This window comes from Neolamprologus brichardi, chromosome 13 (genome assembly GCF_056152115.1).
Source record: "Neolamprologus brichardi isolate AB-2024 chromosome 13, ASM5615211v1, whole genome shotgun sequence".
In the NCBI taxonomy this organism is placed as follows: domain Eukaryota; kingdom Metazoa; phylum Chordata; class Actinopteri; order Cichliformes; family Cichlidae; genus Neolamprologus; species Neolamprologus brichardi.
Genome location: NC_142116.1, coordinates 7,221,046 through 7,239,899, shown reverse-complemented (window position 1 = coordinate 7,239,899; position 18,854 = coordinate 7,221,046). Strand labels below are relative to the sequence as shown.

The following is an 18,854-nucleotide window of genomic DNA, read 5'->3' as shown; positions in this document are numbered from 1 at the left end:
AACCTAAGTTGAATTAACCAATTTATTATGTAAAAATAATAAACAGCAAGTGCTTCTTGTCATTCTTCTTTGCGTGTTTTTCCTCTCACCTTGCTCCACTTATCTTTCCTCCCTTACTTGCTCCCCTTCCCTTCTTTCACCTCTTCCTCTATGTTCCCCCTGCCTGTGCTTTCAGAAACCCGATAAGCAGCATATGTATGTGCCATGCCCCCCTTTCCTAAGTAGCCCGAACGTCCGTCCACTCTGCCCTTTTAAATACTACCTCTCTTTCTCATTCTCTCTCCCTCACTCTCACTCTGTGCATGCTTTTAAGACGTTCGTAAAAGGAGGTCTTATTGACAAAACAATTGCTCGGCGGGGCTTAAACACTGCCTTTAAAGGGGTATTATTAAATTGCAGGCAGGAAGGGGAGGGGCAGCCAACAAGGGAAACCTGATGACCTCGCCATCGATTTTTACATCACTGGAGCGTTAGGAGAACTTAGCACAGAGATACTGACTGTATCCAGAGAAACAGAGAGTAGAGAGAGCGAGAGAGAGAGAAAAAAAAAGATATTTTATATGTTACGCATGGAGCTTTTAGCTCCTGGCTCAGTCCAGAATGATGTAATTGTTCGAGCAGGTAAAAGGTTGTATTGTGAAAGAACATGTCCATACTATGGTTGCCGACAGATATAAACACGGTCTATCGGCAGATCTAAATCGAATTATTCCTCGACTTCTTTCTTTACCAATCAACTGATCCAGCTATCTTTATATCGCATGCTGAGGAGAAGTCAGTTATGAATTCGTCTCCTTGAGACATGAGAATTCTTTCCCCCTATGGCTCCATCCCAGGATTGCTTTTGTTTTGTTGACATGCCTCTGAAAAACATAACCAAACAGTTTGGACAGTGTAATCCAGCTCTCACTTAGTAGAACATATGCGCTTGTGTTCCTAAAGTACATGCACTCGAAGAAACAAAAGAACTTCTCCTTTTGGAGATCCTTTTTTTTTTCAGTATCATAATTGCAATGCAAATAAAAGCCTGAAAGATTTGTTTGATTTTGCACACAGATTTTTATCTCTTTTCTGTCACGCTGTTTGCTTTTGTCATGCAACACCAGGCATGTGAGGTGGCAGCAGTTTGTGTGCAAGTTTTACAGCTCAGTGAAATAAGATGAGATAAAAAGCAAAAACTTTTTGTAGCCCAAAATTATTAGAAGACTAAAATAATACTGGAACAAAAAACAGATTAAATTTACTTTGTTTTTGTTTTTTTAAACAACACAACATAATGCATACTATAAACTACTAAAAACTATAAAAAAAATACTTTCTTTGTGGTTGATTTATTCTTTAAAATTTACAGTACAGGTTTGTTAATGAACTTTTAACGTCATAAGCATTCACATGGGTGAGTGCTCTTTGTGACATACTATACTGCTCTATAAAGTCTATGGGAGACTTTGCACTTATGTTTTAATGTACATCATTCTGTTACTCGTTCATGCCAGGGGGCGCGAGAAATTTCCGTTTGCTATAGAATATTCTTAAATTCTCTGTATATGATTCTGCTTTGTAAATGTGAACATGTATTGCCACACACACGCGCACACTTTTGCCATTCAAATTGAGATTCCCTGGTGCAGCGTATTTCTGCCAATAATTCATGAGTGATCTGCGCCCCTTGCCGGCCTTTAGCATTTTTATTTAATCTGCTGAGCCCTACCGCGTGCTCACTCATCAATAATGCACACCAACATGTGTGTTAACACATCTATGGTGCGGGAGACAGAGGGAGAGTATATGGTTGTATTGCAGTGTGCGATTATGCAATATATGTGAGGTAACACACATTTTACAGTACAATAAAGAGATTGTATGTGTCTATGTTGATGCAGCGGAAGAAAGGAAGAGTGTGTGTTCTTAATGTTCTGACAAGAGTTTTTCTTTGTCAGTTGTTAAGTCGTCCCCTGTTGGGACAATAAGCACGGATCATGGATGACCCCGGTACATCCTGAGTTGTTTAACATGAATTCATTGCCCATGGCCTGCATGTGACTGTGAAACACACTCCCACTAGGCGTTTTATGCTTTCCGAAGTCTTCTTTTGCACCCATTTTGCAAGCGAACACACGAGATGTGAAGCGCGTTTGTGTACTCATTTGTATATATGTCTGTGAGTACGGTTCTCCAAAGCACTGACAAACAGAATCACATCTAGGAAAATTGACTTCACTAAATCAGTAGGTCAGGAGGTAACATCACTGGGGGTTGCTATGGAGACACCCAATGACGGGGCTTCCCAACCAGCACAACAACATGACTGTGAAATGGCAGTTCCCCTAACGTAACCCCTCGCTCTCTATTACTCTGTCATTGTCTTTCTTTCGTTTGTTTCTATCATCTTTTTCCCCCTCTTCCATTTCTGCTTATCCTCCTTTTCTCTTCTCTCTTTTTTTGGTCAGTTTCTTTGTCTTTATCTCTTTGTCACTCCATGTTTTCACTTTATTGTTTTCCTTGATCGCCCTTCCATGCCACACTGTACTGCTTGCTTGCTCAAACAACCGAACCATGCATGGAAATATGCCTGTGGACAAGCGTGTACACACATACACACGCACGTATACAACAAAATGTGAGGGGGCAGCGGGATCCCAGCATGGAGGGTTTAACAGCTAATACCCCTTAGATTAACCACCCCCGGTCCCTCTCTTTTAAACACACACACAGACACACACATCTTCTACAAACCAAGATTAACCTCCTACGATTTACACAGTGTGTGTTGGTATTGCACAAATACACATGCGTACACACCTTCGGGGTGTGTTGCTATTCCCCTACCAATAAATATAACAAACAGATTGAGAACACACAGTCAGTATTAAGTGACCAAGCTACTGTTCATGTGACTGTCTGTGACTCACACACAGACACAGGCGTGTGTGCACACAGAGTTTGGCTTTATCTCAGCTGTAAGGATTGATCCCCATGGATTTCAGAGGGGTCACGTGATCTGATAACCTCTAGGATTCCCCCTGGTCCGGAGACCTTTTTTCACCAGTATGTGTGTGTATTGTTTTTGGCCTGGTATAAAATGAATTCTCCAAAGACTGATACATCATACCCTAATCTAACGTCTGTCTGTCTCTGAGGTCTCAGATTAAACAATGGCTGGGAATAATGTTAACATCATTAGGCCACTGGTAATGGGGAGTTATCATGTCTCATCTCCTTTTCTTCCCTTCTCCCTTTCTCCGTCTCTTCATCTATTTTTCACTGTCTGCCTCTTCAACTTTCACTCCTCCTCTTTGCTTTTTCTGCAGTCTCCACTTTCATGCTCCTACCGAGCAAACTCACTGATACTTTCAAGGATTATTTTAAGGGCTGCTTAGATCAAACACCCTCTGCAAGGGCCTCGCCTTGGTTACCCAGACTTGAGCCCCTTTAATTAGACATGGCTAATAACACTAAGCATGTGCTGATAGCCATCTCTCTGATAAGACTAGCCGCAAAAGGACACAGGGCCTCCTTTTACCTTTTACAGTATTACCTAAGGTTAAAATGGATACTTAGTAACCTTATTTTATGGCTCAGTCCGTGCCCAATTAACAGGCCAGTTGGCACTTACAGAGCAGTAATTTGCAGAGGCTAGTTAGCAATCAGCCTGTCCGCTAATATGCTAGGCTCCTTGCTAACAAGGACATCTTCAAATGCCTTGTTAAAAAATAAGTACTAAATAATAACAATAATATATGGTCATTTTGTTCTCTGACTGACTTTTGTTCACTTTGTACTCTGACTGCAGGCTTTTGGTTCCCAGAGTTTGCAAAAGTAATTGGATGCAGTTCCTTTGGCTATCACGCTGTTCTCCCATAGAACCAGCTCCCAGTTTAAATTCAGAAGACAGGCCTTAAAATTTTTTAATCACAGGGCTGGAGCAGGTGACCCTGCCCATGCCTTAGTATGCTGATACGGGTTTGGGCTGCTGGGGGACTTCCCATCTTCTCCACTCCCTTATTTTCAGTCTTGATGCATTTATATGCCACTATTGGATCATTAACCTTTATCTACTCTCTTCCATAGTTTGTGCTTTATCCTCGTCTCTTTGGGCTCTTTTCCCCCTTTTCTTTTACTCCTCACCTTCATGTTAAAAGAGAGTTTGTCTGATATCTCGTATTTTCTGTCTAATATTGTAGGAACCATACCTTAGTATATAAAGCACCTTAAGGTGACCATTGTTGGGATTTGGAGCTACACAGATACATTTGTATTGAACTGAACTGAGTTGTTAAGACAAAGGTAACTAAGCTTCTTAGAGGATTTTTTAAAATCCAAATCAGAATATACAGTGTTTCCTTTTCATATTTTACTTTTCAAATAATTTGCAGTACTACAGACTTCAGGATAATTTGCAAAAGAAAAAAAAGAGGAAAATTCAGGATAACAGAGTGTATAAACTGAATAAATGTATGTTTTAAAAATTTACAAAGAGCAGATGAATGTTAAATGATGTTCTCCAAGTGTTTAAAACAAATGCTAATCACAGTTAAAGGTAAGCCTACAAAAAGCCGCAAACCCCAAAATAAGACAACCAAAGTAAAACCCTATAATTAGTCTCAGAGCAGTAATCATTCTTTTATAAGTTGTGCATCTTGGATGATTTTATTGGATGTTTTCAGATAGTAGTTTGATTCTTAATTAACATGGATTCTCATGTTTGGGGCGAGTTAGGCTGTTGGTTTGGAAAATCACTCCAGGCCATATCTCTTTAGATGGATTGATCTAGGTGAGGATGATTCAGTAAATGGTGTGTGCGTGTGCGTGAGGAAAATAGAGGTGGAGTGGAGGCATTAATTCTAATCATCAAGAACTGGGATAGCCTGGGGGGTCAAACTCCTGAAATCGACTGCATGTAAACTCTGAAATGACTTACCAGTTGTTCACTTGTAGGATCGTGAGTCCTGTGTCCTGCGCCAGCTGTTTCTTCTGTTCTTCCGATGGGTAGGGATGCTGCAGGAGACAGAGACACTTTGAGAAAAGGCTGACCACAAATTGTTTAATGAAGCTTCTTGTTTCTTTAAAAAAGGCTTTGATGTGTCTTTTAGCAGGGAAAGAGATGTTGCAGGGCACAGGTTACACATACACAGTCGCACATACAAAACCATGCGCTGTAATGAGACCTAGAAAATGAGATGTGTGCTCATGCTCATTGGTGCATAGGTGTCAGTATGTGCCTGTGTGTATGTCTACGTATACTGTAAGTACATCTGAGTGTGTGCACATTAATGTGCCACCCCCTCCGATCATTAATGGAATATGAAATCTTGTAATTAATGGCAGCCAAAAAGGCAAGCCAATTAGAAAGTTAAGTGAAGTGGAGAACCAGCTCTAGTAATTAGGCAGCCTCTTACACAAATATATTCGCGTCAATGGCCCCCCTTTCACCCCGCTGCATATGTAATCAGAGAGTGGGGAATATGTAACATTAAGCCGATGGAATAGAGACAAGAGGATGTAAAACTCGCGTCTTTATTGCTGCTGGTTGCTTTTATCCTTATTACAGTGTGTACAATAACATGACTCTGTTAAGTTTGTCTTTTTGTTGCAATTATTTCTACGGCTTAACTGCACAATATGATCCCTATCCACAAAATTAAAGAATGCCACCAAAACATATCATTCAATGCTGTGTCGAGTCTTATATCGGGTGGAGGGCGAAAAAGTTATACGCATACACCCAATAAACTTTCATTTTTCGTCACTCTTAATAGGTTTTAATCAAACTGCATCACCTTGATTTTAGAAGACATCCCTTTTTCACTCATTTGTGCAACAATAATATTAACAGGTAAAAGATAAAAGATCCTTCCTCCTTATTCGAGGATCCAAATTGGAATCTGAATGATTTTTTTTATTCATTTGAAGACTAACGAATGCATCATGGACACGAAAAGCCCGAAGTGACTTCTAAAGTCAATGTTTAAATATAAACCAGTGACTTTGACCCCTCCTATCAAGAAGCCAGCTGAGAACAGTTAAATTTGAGCCACCTGTTTAAATATATAGAATGAATAAATGGGATAAATGCGAACTTGGGGAGTGTGTTGATTTATATTGGAGTAGGGGGTATCACAGTTGCACGGAGCCTTGTTCATGGAGTACAATGTGCTGTTCATGACTCAGACAAGACATGGACTGTGCAGTACGGCATAGGCAGGCCGTAAAAGAAGAGAAGAGGAGGGAGGGGAAAGGGAGCGATGGAGAGAATAGATTGTTGAAAGGCTAGCACAAACTGGAGAGCTATCTATAATCCAAAAGGCTGTGTATACATTTACAGATGGGATACATCAAAAACTAAACAGCATGAGGATAATCTGGCTTAATGATCCAGTCAGCACTATTTTAGCACACTGCTTTTCAATGATTAAGTAGTAGTATTGAACAATGACTGTCTAAAAACTTAGAAAATCTTATGCTACTGACTTTAAAGAACAAATTCAAATATTTTTAGGTTAATTTGCTCTCTTAAAAAATAGGCCGAGTCGAGCTTAGAGTTACTCGCAGCGCTAACATGTGCTTCGCTAGAATCCCAAGTTATTGTGTTCAAAAACAGGCACCACACATATGGCTGCTGTATGATATTTGCAGTACATCTATCAAGGGTATGTCTCCTTGTTAGTCAATCAGATGTGCAAAATTAGTGCGGCGCCAGCTTTTTCATTTTTTCATTAAAGCTTTTTCAGTGCATAATGAACAGGATTGTGTTTAATGCTGGAACCACCCAGCACAGCGAGGGGAGACTGATTTTTTCCCAGTCTTCCCTTGTCCATGTGATTGGTTGCAGGGAATGGGAACACAAGGAGGCTAATTTCATGCACAAAGTTATAATTGCATGTCGCCTCTGGCCAAATTTGTGTCCAGTTCTTTTTTTACAACCATTTTTGTTCGCCTGTACGTGTGTGTGTTAGTGCGCATATATGCATGTGAACTGCCCATACATATGCACACACGTATACACACAGTGCTGTTTCAGTGTGCGTGCAAGTTGCCTCCATATTTTTTCCCAATCAGATAAAAACCAAAGGAAAATAACTGCAGAAATTCTGAGGCAGCACTTGCCTTCCTCTGTGGGTGAAAGTGAGAAAACATTATTCTTACGGCTTGTGTCATCCGATGCCCTGATGCATTGCTTTATATATCATATCTACACATACACTTCTGACATTTTAATCTCAGCTAATCATGTGAAAAACATGTCTCTCTTTGCAACAAAAAAGATGATTGAACATGAAAAGATCAATGTGTCTATTCTGCTTGTCACAGATCTGTGGAGTGTCTGCCTCGTGATATCAGGGGGATGCAGCCATGCCAGAGGCCACAATACAGCACAAATACACCCTGTTTCAATGTTTCCCTTCCTTCTAGCTTATGAGCACAGATACGCACTTACACAGACAGATGCATAAATAAAATACACAAACAGACAGTGTGTGTGACTATCTCGGTCTCAGCCTACAGTACTGGAAGAAAAATGTTCTTACAGCATTTCATTTGACACAAATCCTGCTAGTGGTAGAATGTAATAAGTACATTTACTTAAGAATAAACATAAGCATAAGGTTGAGGTTCTTTTAATTGTTATACAATAATTAAATTAAATATATAAAGAAATGGTTAAAAGAAATCAGTCAGAAATAACGTCATTTATTCATTTATTCAGTGTCAATTTTTTAAAAAAAATTATGAGTATTTTTATTGTTTACAGTTAAACACATATTATGCTGATAACACAACTTCCAGGACAATCACTAGAACCTCAGTACTTGAGCACTGAGACTCCTACTTTACATAAGCAAACTCCTTTACAAGTTCTCACATACAAAAAAGTCCTCACTTAATTTAAGAGTTTAGAGGAAGAGATAGCCATGAAGCCAGAACATTAAAACTGTTTTTCTCCTCCTTTTTTCCCTAAACCTCCAAATTAGCTCCTATCTGTCAAAACACTGTGATTTAGTTTCTTGCTGAGCAACAAGTCGGCCAGTTTTAATATTGTCTGTGAGCGATTCTGGTGTCTTAACGGCCTTTGGCTGAGGTTCAGCGGGTTGAGAGAGAGAAAGAGAGAGGGAGAGAGGCCTTTAGTGAGAAAAGCAATAACATGTTCTTTAAAAGAGCAGATGGAAAGTTTCTGCGCATCCTTCCCTCCCTTCCCTCCCTTCCCTCTTTCCTCCGCCTATCTTAATGATATGTCTTCTCCAAATATACAGCTCCTTTCATGAGAATTTCCACCCTGCTCTCCACTGGGCTCTGAGCATGTGGGTGCCAGGAGGGGTGCGCGTTTTTGCTTCCTTCTCTTCTTCGTGTCTTATCAATCTGAGTATGTAAGAGTATGGGCGTACATTTCCGTTGTACATTTTGTTTGTCCGATAGAGTCAAAGATTTTACTTTGCTTTGCCCTGCAAGTTAATATGTGCACAGAATTGAATATGTTTCCTTGTTCTTATTTGAGCCACTGAGCTTGCATGGTTTACAAGTAAGTTTAGCTGTGCATGGTCTGAATATGGTGTGTGTATGTATCTTTGCGTGCAGATCTGTGTGTGTGGGTGAGTAACAGAGCATCAGTAACATCCCCTCCCTGTCTGACCGTCTTCCTCTCTGACCTCCTCAGACAAGAACAAGAGCGGGATAGATAGAAGAAAGAAAGAGGAAGAGGGAAGGGGGAGGCAGGAGAGGAGACATGGAAATGGATATCTGGAGCCCCAGGGTTTAAAAAAGAGATAAGAGCATGAATATTCTGTAGGCCCCCTTTTTACTCCCCCATCCCAACCATAACCCAAGAGAAAACTATTCTAGGCATGACGGTAGAAAAAAAAAAAGTGAACTGCTACAGTTAACAATTAAACATACAACAAAATAGGAATTATATTACTTTTTCCAGATTTTTAAAAATATATTAAATAATTTTAAAAAAAACACTTGAAATAAAGTATCATCAGGTTGAGCTGGTAATAAGGCTCTGAACACATACCACTGAAGTAAAATTTTAATTTCGTGAGGACCCGAATAGAAAAACTCCACAGATCTAAAAGTGACTTAAAGTAGCCATAATAAATTACTTAAGATATTATGAAAGGGATGAAAAGTTGTTCTGTTAAAGACTAACATTTTTAAAGTTACCCGACCTAAGCTTCACACTAGCTACCCTGGTAAAAGTCAGATTTCATGTCCCGCATGTTTATTTAGTTATGAGAAACATTAAGTTATGGTAGCTTAGCATATGGGAACAAGCATTTGCTTGGTGTCATTCCCTAGTTCCCTTCATGATGACTGAACTTTTGACCTTTACAGCACAAAGTGTCTCTTGATCTCATCTGCTGGAGTAAAAATTCTGATAAACTTTGACACAAAAAAAGAACAGAATTCCTAAAAGGTCACAGCTCCCCAATTCTTGTTTTGTGCCGTGCAAGTCTCACCTGAATGTGTTGGTAGTAATAAATGGGCAAAAGGAAAAAGTAGTCTGATTCACTCTTTTGTTGGGGAAGCACTACATGACCATGAAAGGCGGAACATTTTAAAAATGTCTTTATCGTGCTGTTGTTCTTCTCTCTTGATCTTGCCTCCTCAACAAAAACAATTCTTTGTTATTATCTCTGTCTTGCTGCCTTTTCCTCTTCTGCATAAAAACATTTTCTTTCCTTGTTTTACTTTTGATGGAAATTTGATTTTAGCTGCCAAACGTCAGCTTTTCCATTTTGGTTGTGAGTATTAGTGTCTACAATTGTCCATATATAGCTTAAAATCAGCATCTTTACTAAACATTTCTGATTACACCTTCATAACCAGTTTCACTGTAGCCACACTTCTCTGTGTTTCTTCTTTAGCCATTTGCATTAGGGTGTTATCATTGCATATATTTCTATTTAAAGCTACACTTCCCAAGCCTCTGCGCTTCCCATTAAAAAGGCTTGACACGCCACATTAGCTTTATAAAACTGCAACCATGAAACAGGATGGAGGGAGGAAGAGGAGAGAGGAAAATCATATGTTGTCACAGCCATGTGACGTCCCTCAAAAAAAGAGGCCATGACACTGCACAATCTGTGGATAACAGACATGGGTCAGTGGTATTTTCAGTTAGCTTATTTTAACACCAGATGGTTGCAGAAGGCCACAAGGCACAAAGATGTTAGAAAATGCAATGATAACAGTAAACAAATTGGTAATATGCAACACTTCACCCTAGTGTACCACTGTAACCAACAAGATACCCTTGGAAATATTTGTAAGCAGGCTTGTGAAAGCAGCATAACTCTCCTGACCTGAAACCAAGCAGGTTAAACACCAACAAAATAATGGACGGTAACCGACTTGCATGTACCACTTAAGGTAAAAAGTAAACAGCCTTGACTTGGCCAGATCTCTTCCTCTCACTGTTCCCAGGTCAAATCTCTGTGGAAACCGAGCTGCCTATCAGGAATGCCTGACGGCTAATCCGGAGGCCTTTTTGGCTAGAAGGGCATCACTGTATCAAACCAAACTGTCTTCCACAAACATGCATGCACACATGCACACTCTAAAACATAGGGTTTACTGGAAGTGTGGCCTTGCTCCTGACAGACGAGCATGAGATTACCTTAAATATTTGGAGAGCCGAGCACATTGTTATGCTAACAACAAATACCCTGAACCCTGAGCACGAGCAGACTTTAAAACAAGCGTTCCAAACTGTAAGCCTGTTCTATCTCATACAGCAAGCTTCCAATTTCCCAGTTTTATTTTATTTTATAATTTTTTTTTTTGCTCATAGAGTCAAAGTTTCATCTACACTGTGTGTGTGTGTGTGTGTGTGTGTGTTCATGCTGTGCTGTGAGAGCTACGCCATTTCAAATTCCTTTCTGTGTAGGTGGCATCGACTGACATCCCTTTGACTTCATTAGGGAGCAGGGACCCAGCAACAAAGCTGGCTCTGGGAGAAAGGGGGGATTAAAGAAAAAAAGAAAAGGGAGTGAGAGTGAACAAAACAACAACAGAAGAAAAACAAAGCACCCCTAACCTAATTTCCTCTGATTCAGGCTGCTCCGACGCAAAATAACTAAACAGTGCAAAAACAGATCTTTTGAGAAACTCAAAATGAACCAACTACGAGATGAGAGATGCAGAGTCTCTTCTGTCTGAAAAGTCTGTGCAAAATTAAATGTCCCCTTCTTAGCGCTACCCAAAAAAAGCAGGAACAGCCTTTTTTATCGTACTGGTCTTCAGTAAACTAGCTCAAAGCTTGTATGAATAATTCATAAACCTTTTTTTTTCTGTTTTTTTTTTGGAGGGGGGGCTCGATATATGCACCATAAATTGCAAAGAAACCCCCTTTCAAACTGTTTTTGTCATCAAATCTCTCCATCTCTTTTCGAGATGAAAAAAAATGTAGAAAAGCAGATGTTCTTGGGTTTTTTATTCATTAATGAGCATTGCCCTCTCAAAAAACAGCTTTTGTTGATTTAGGGAAATCTCACAGCGTTCTTGCCTATGGGAATGAGATAAATCTAGTTAGCTGGTGACGCAAAGGGTGAAAAGTATGTCATTAAAGCTCCGGTACAAAGTGGATTAGACAATGCACAGCATTACCAGCTTCCACAGAATGATAATTGATGATTAGTATCATTCATCACTTTAGTTAAACTCTCAGGGCACAATACAGGACAGCAGCCACTGTGTTGCAATATAACTGGGTGTTAAAAAAAACAACAACTGTGTGCTGTGTACAGTAGGGTGTGTCTCTAATATATGTTTACACTTACGCTTATAGCATGTAGGTACATGACAAGTCTTTAGAACGTGCCATATATACGTGTAATATAAAGGGTGAGGTCTGTTGGTGCTGATGGAAAGAATCATGTGTGTGTGTGTGTGTGTGTGTGTGTGTGTGTGTGTGTGTGTGTGTACTTTCTGGTTGTTTTCACTATGAAGGCGTGCTTCATTAGTCCTCCCTATTCCAGCACAGGGAAGCCTAAATTTATTAAGGGGGCCGGATGTTGCACAACACCTGCTGCTGTGCTTCCCTCTGTGCAATAAAGAGAAGGGAGTGCAGCATGCTAGCTAATGCTAGTGGTAAGCACTGCTCGTTGGACTGAGGCTGATGAGCTGAGGCTAATTCAAGGGGTGATTATGTAGTTTGCTGGACCACTAAACCTCTTTAAGCCCGTAATTACCGCCTATTTGAGCGAGGGGAGGCACTCCAAAGCAATCGGCACTTGCACCAAGCAGTGCAGAGAACGGCAGCCACAGCTGGAGGTGGGCTGCCTCAGGGCTGCCTGGGAATGAGGGGGTGTGTAAATAGGGAGTAACAGGGATCCAAAAAAGCATCATCCTAGTAAGGTACCATAGAAAGCTGAGAGAAACCAGTGGGATGCCCCTTGGAGCACAAGCATGCTAGCTCCAAGCTACAGTGCTTGGAGCTACCATTCTAGCACTGATCTCTAAGCTTGCAAACAAATGTTCTCTTGTTATACGCAACTACAATACATGGAAGTTGTTACACAGGGCTGTAAGAAACTATGAGCTATTACTGGTGAGTTCAAAGAAAGAAAACAAAAACTACTGCACTAAAACGTGGACTTTCTAAACACATAAACCCTCAGTATAGACTAAGGATGAAGGTAAGAGGAGAACAGAGACATGTCATTGTGGTGAGAAACTGTAAAGCTTTTTTTAGACTCATGTCCATGCCATACAAGAGGGAATCAGATTCTCAGATTGCACTTCGACCATGGGGGAATACATTTCATTTCACCTGACTTTCAAGGAAATTTGACTTTACGTAATGCAACTGAAATCTGATCTCTCAGAGGAAGCAATTTGGGGACCACGGCACATTCTAATAACCCCAGCGATATTATTATGTTATTATCATAATTACCCTTTTGCCCCCAACGTTTTAATTAGAAACTCACCACTGGCCCCTAGGGGGGTTAAAAGAACCTGGAATGGGGGGAATACTGAAACTAGGTAAAGGTATTTCACAATTGCTCCCTTATGCTCTTTAAAGCAGGTAGTAGATAGAGGAAGGTTACAGCCACTGTTATTATAAGATGAAGCTTTCACATTCACCTCCTCTTTCTCCCTCTGACATCTCTGTCATTCAGAGTGCACCTACACCCCCTCTCTCCTTCCTCTCCGAGTCCCTCTAGTTTCCTATCCTTTTCACCCCCGTCACCGCCCCCTCCATCCCTCTGTTCTATATTTAGCTTTTTCCTTAACTATCTGGGGCTGCCTCTGTTTCTGGCTTCTTTTCTCCCACCTTCATTTAACTTCTCCCTTTACAATTAGCTCCCATCTTTTCTGTCTTCTCTTTCTCCTTTGTGAAATGCCTCCTCCCCCCCTCCCCAATTTCCTCCTTCTGCTTCATTCATCTCTCTCTACCTCCACATCTTCAGCAGCAGAGGGCCTTCTCCATCAGTGCACCGCTTTTGCAAATCAATGACTTAATCTGTCGTAACAAACAAGTGAGCAGCATCCTCAGTCCTGTCCACGTCCTGCTAACAATATAGACAGCCTCGAAAAGAGTGAAAGGAGCAATTAGAGAAGAAAGCCGGCAAATATAGTGTGAAATATGCTGCGTATAAATGAAAGGATGACTTTAAAGACAAGAGTACAGAAATACATGAGGATCTTACTCTGTGTTACAAATATGTTTGGAGACGACGTAAAAGAAAGACAAGTCAGTGGAAAAGTGAGAAAAATGACAGGGTATGTGCATTGGTATAGGTTTTCCCAACACATCTTCTCTGCCAGCCCTCAGCTCTGCTCGACTCCTCTACCATGAGTTATTGCCTGTCTGCATTCACCACCTGGTTCACTAGCTATGATTTCCCTCACTCCAATGGACACACAAATATACACGCACCACAGAAAATACACATAAACGTACACATGCATGCTTGTTTGTGTGGGTGTGTGCGTCACAGATGAGCGTACAACACACACCTGACTGAGGCACCCTGGATTAGCTGGTCAATAGTACACTACCAACCTATAGCCATACTATCCATGCCACCTGCCGCTAATGCATCATAATCCTGCCAGGGGTTATTTTTCTCCCCAAAGTAAAAATAAGAAAAAAACCCTTTATCACAGGATTATGAGACAAGTGATTAGTATATCACCAGATCTCATCTATAAATCATGGTTCTCTCCCCTGTGCTCTTGTGCCATTTCCCCTTTGAAACAGCACAAGAGCGCCGATATTTCCATGACATCGGGGTTCAAGACCATTAAAATGTAAGGAAACACAGCTGTACATTATAGAAAAAAAGGAAGTAAAAAGGGAGTGAAGAAAGGAGGAAAAGGAGGGAGAAGTCAGGGAGGCAGAAGGCATGCATAAAAGATAGGAAACCCTTATGGTTTTTCAGAAAGAAGTGTTTTGTCAGAAAGGGACACAGAGTGTGGGGGAAAGCGAGAGGGTTCACGCATGGGAGAGAATACAAGTGGGAGGAACTGAATTGATAAATTAGTTCAGCCAACGCGCAAACTGATTACCACAATGGCAAAGCCACAACGTCTATCGAGCACACGCATGGAATGAGACACAAAGGCATGCACACACTCACTCGGCATTTACAAAAGAGACATGAGGCTGACAGATACAAATAATTGCACAACTGCATATGCAATCACACACAGGCGTGCGCGCGCACACGCACATCCACACCAAATGTATCTAGGGCAAGCTGCAGCAGTTGCTGTAAGTAAAAGGTATTGAGCTGCTGACTCCAGCCAGAAAATATCCCACAATCCTCTGGATCACCAAACACAGCCTAATGGATAATGGCTAACAGCTAGCGCTAATGTGATTTCACACTTAGCAGAGTTAATATATCACTGGCTAGAAAAAATCATGCTACACAGAGCCTATGCTAAACTCAGTTACTTGAAGGGCGGTGAACATTTTTCTGCCAAAAGTCTCATTTGAGGAGTTTTAAACAAAAAAGCCGCTCGGAGGTTATGCATTTGCTTAGAGAGTGCATGACAGGATAGCTTTGCTAATCTCTTGCAAAGCAACGGATAGAAGCATTTCATCAAGTTAACCACAGATTTATGACAATATTTTTCCCTGACTCTTCCATATGTCAACTTGCCACTCACTCTCCAATAAATACCACAGTGATGGTGGGGAACTCCACACCCTACCCAACTACTGACGTCATGGATGTGGTCCTATGTAAAAGAGTGTGCAACTTGAGTGTGTCTGTGTGCGACTTAGAGCTGAGAGCGAACCTCTTCTCTGGATTTACAGATCACTGTAAACTGATTAGTGGGTACCAAACCAAGAATGGTTTCACATATCTGAGTTACTGGGCCTGTATCCACCCAGCACACACACAAACACTCTTCACATGCAGGTGATAATGAAAAAAAGAACTAGCGTGAAGCACAGGTTCAGTATGAAGCCATCAATCATCGTGACATGCAACAATGAAACCACACACTGAACTGTTTCATAGTTTCCCAACTATGAAATTATATGAGAGTTGGAGGGAGGAGGAAAAAAAAGCAGAAGGTTTAACCAAAAGAAAAGAACAGATGGTAGATAGTAATAACAGTAATGATGTATAAAGGCTCAAATTAAATATTCAATTAAACTTGATATTTAATGTCATTGACATAAATATTGCATTTTAATACACTGAAAAACACCCACTGGTATGTTGTTCGGTGAGAATGAGTTTCTATATATAGGATAAAAAGCTTTAATTGCAACTTGTAAACATTTTTGAATTTCCCCTCCAAAAAAATCGAATCTAATGCTAAACTAAAAAAAGAAGCTGGGACAGTTTAAGCAGATGATTCTGTGCGTGTTTGCGTGCGTGTGTGTGTGCATTTAGTCCTGCAGCCACGCTGGGGCTCTGAGGCTCGTGATCTCCTTCACTGCTACTGACCGACCTTGAGGGTCTGTAAAGTTCTCACGTTCTCAAGGAAACACACTGACCCGCCCCTTGACTGAAGCCAGATCAACACACGCACACACACATAAGCGTGGTTTTGGTCTAGATCTATGGCAGACATTTTTAGAAAAGATCAAAGGTGACATGAATTAAAAGTTAACTGCCCTTGAGGGCTTTTAAATAGAGGGGTAAAACGATACAAGAAGCAGTTGGGAGAAAATGGGAGGAAAGGTACACCTAAAGTATTGTCAGAAATGTAAATGGACTTTGACCCAAGGCAGGTCCTAGATCATATACGTATTTCCAAAAAAATTCTTCAGCCTGCTTAGAGTATGGGAATAATGAGAATATCCTTAGATAACAATTTTTAAAAAGAAGGATTGTCTAACTGGATTCTTCCCTATATCACTTCTCAGCAAAAGGGTCACGCTTCTGTGATATAAATGCAAACTGTATTTTGATTTGTAACAGGTTTATGACATTATATGTGAGAAAACAGGACCCACTCAAATGTAAAGAATGAAAGATATGCTGCCAAGATTGAACCTATGTGGAGATCTGATTTTCTGAACCTTCAAAGAATGCATCCCAGCATATGATTATTGCTATTAGTGATGGTAAAATCCATGTGAAAATGGATGATATTTTAGTATATATATGTTTCAAGCTGCCAAGATGAACCATGTGTCAGTCTTTTTGATAGATACTGTATCCATCTGTTCATCTGCTCATCCATCCATCAATCATGACACAGATGGCCTTTCAGGAGTCCATGTCAGGACTGATGCCTTTCCTTTGCCCTAGCCATACCACTACCCCCACCTCGCTCCCACACAACACCCTCCCTAGCCTCCCACATAACACACATACATATACACACACTCACACCTCCTGCCCCCCTGCACCTCCACCAGATGGACTGGTCTCGCTATTTCCAGCTCCCAAAACCCACTATTTACTTGGCAAAGATGGGTCATATCATTAGCCTATCACCTTTTAATAAAACAGACAAACAAATAAATAAATAAAAATCTGAAATTCTGACGTGTCCTTCCTGAAACGGTTGCAAAGTGTAAGTGTTGTGTGCAGCAAATCTATTTGTCTGTAAGGGTCAGTCCACAAAGAGAAGCCCCAAAAGAGAGCTGTCTGCCTTTGGTCCCTGGGGCCTGTCAAGAGGGATAATTGATGATGTTTTCATTACAAGGTGTGGGGTAATGTGGGGGTTGGGGCACAGTATGTGTGTGCATGTGTGTGTGAATGTGTAGTGGGGGTAGGCAGGTTGACTCAGCTGCCTCCCTCTTTGACACCAACCACTCTTGGATTGGTACGGACAAGTCATTGCTTCCAAATGCCCTCGTACAAACACACACCAGCGCAATCACACACCCACATTTACACAAACATAGGTCCTCGCAGACAAATGCACACACAAACACACAGCCCAAAGCCAATTCCATTCCCAGAGATAGAGTATCTGAAACTGAATAAAAGCGCTGAGAATAAGCCTAACTTGTTCTCTTGTTTTCCTCTGCTACCCTGTCTCGTCACAGTGTCACGCCAGGCCTTTGGCAGATCTGTCCATCTGTCTGTCGTCTCTTAGGACCTCTTTGAAATCCCAATGCAGTGGCGCCTAAGATTCTGACTGCCGCTAAGATTGAATTAAGACCTAATCGGAGACACCAGGCCACATAGGCCACTATATTACTTTATAGTATCAAGATGGACATCATGCCTTTGTTGTAGTTTATGAATAAATGAATGAAAACACATAAAAAGTCAGCTGATGTCTTCCTTTTTAGCTTGCTTCTTGATGTCTTTTCAAAACCATTAACAAGGCGTCTTGGTGGCTTCAATGGTTAATTGAAATTATTTTTCATGAGAAGCTTAAGTTGTGCAAGATATAACTAAGACAAACAAGTGTAACGATAATCATGAGACCCCCATAACCATAAATATGAAAAAGTCCATGTCAGTGTCGGTTTCCTGAATTTAAGTCAAAGGTGTACCTTCGTCATACTGCATTTCTTGCTATTCTGCATTTTCTTATCACTATAACGGTATAAAAAGTATGAAGTATGACTGAACTACAAGAAAGAAAATACCATCCCAGCAATGGGCTGCTGCGGTGGGTCAGGGCTGCAGCGGGTGACCAGGGTGCTGACATATTCAGGCTCCAGCAATAAACAGACGAAGAATAATGGCATTTGAGGCAAGGGCGAACTCTGACCTCAAACGCTTTTCCCTCCCTTGCCTTCTGTTGTTTAGATGAGGCTTTGAGTATCTGGTTTGTGTTCTCTTAGGTGAGAAGTTCAGGAACTGCAAAGTGTTTCGTTTACAGAGCGCTGTGAATTGAAATATTAATTCTAAATGTTGGTTATGCACAACTCCGCCCTGTTGTTTGGTTCAATCGCAACCCGAACGAGGAGTTGCGATTGAGACGAGGAGGAAATTATCTTGCTTCTAATGAGTAGTGTAGCTAGCCATCCATGTATCCATCCACTCCTCTCACTCGCCTCCCATCCTGCACACCCAGTCTAGATTACTCCACCACCCAGGGCCCACGACAGCAAGGCTCCTGGCCTCCTCTGCCAGCACAGAAATGAATTATATCGCTTTTCACACCTGTTTCTGCTCAAACCCCCACTGCACGCTGCTGTGTTGAGGGTAAAAAAGCATTTCCAAGGAGGGGGGGGGGCAGCGCTCCCCAAGCTAAGCTACATCTGCGTACGCAAGTGGTTAAATTGGACTCTAATTGTATTAACGGCGGATTATGCCTTCAAGTTGGATTTTTTATACGCGCTCTCTCTCTGCATTTTACACATTTTAAGAGGAGAAAGGAGGAGGGGGAGAAAAGCAGCTCATTGAGGGTTTGCGGGTTTGCTTCTTTTATGAGCTGCGATCATGGCTGCCCCTCGTTACACTGCATCTGTG

At 41.1% G+C, this 18,854-nt stretch overlaps 1 protein-coding gene across 2 annotated transcripts in view; it reads right to left on the bottom strand.

The window, feature by feature from the left end:
* Window positions 1–18,854, bottom strand: part of meis1b (Meis homeobox 1 b) — a 77,164-nt gene that overhangs the window by 18,639 nt on the left and 39,671 nt on the right. For both annotated transcript variants that reach the window (XM_087850055.1, XM_087850054.1), the window contains exon 9: window positions 4,922–4,998. In XM_087850055.1, coding sequence (XP_087706181.1) covers window positions 4,922–4,998 — 77 coding nt within the window. The remainder of the gene's footprint in view (window positions 1–4,921; window positions 4,999–18,854) is intronic.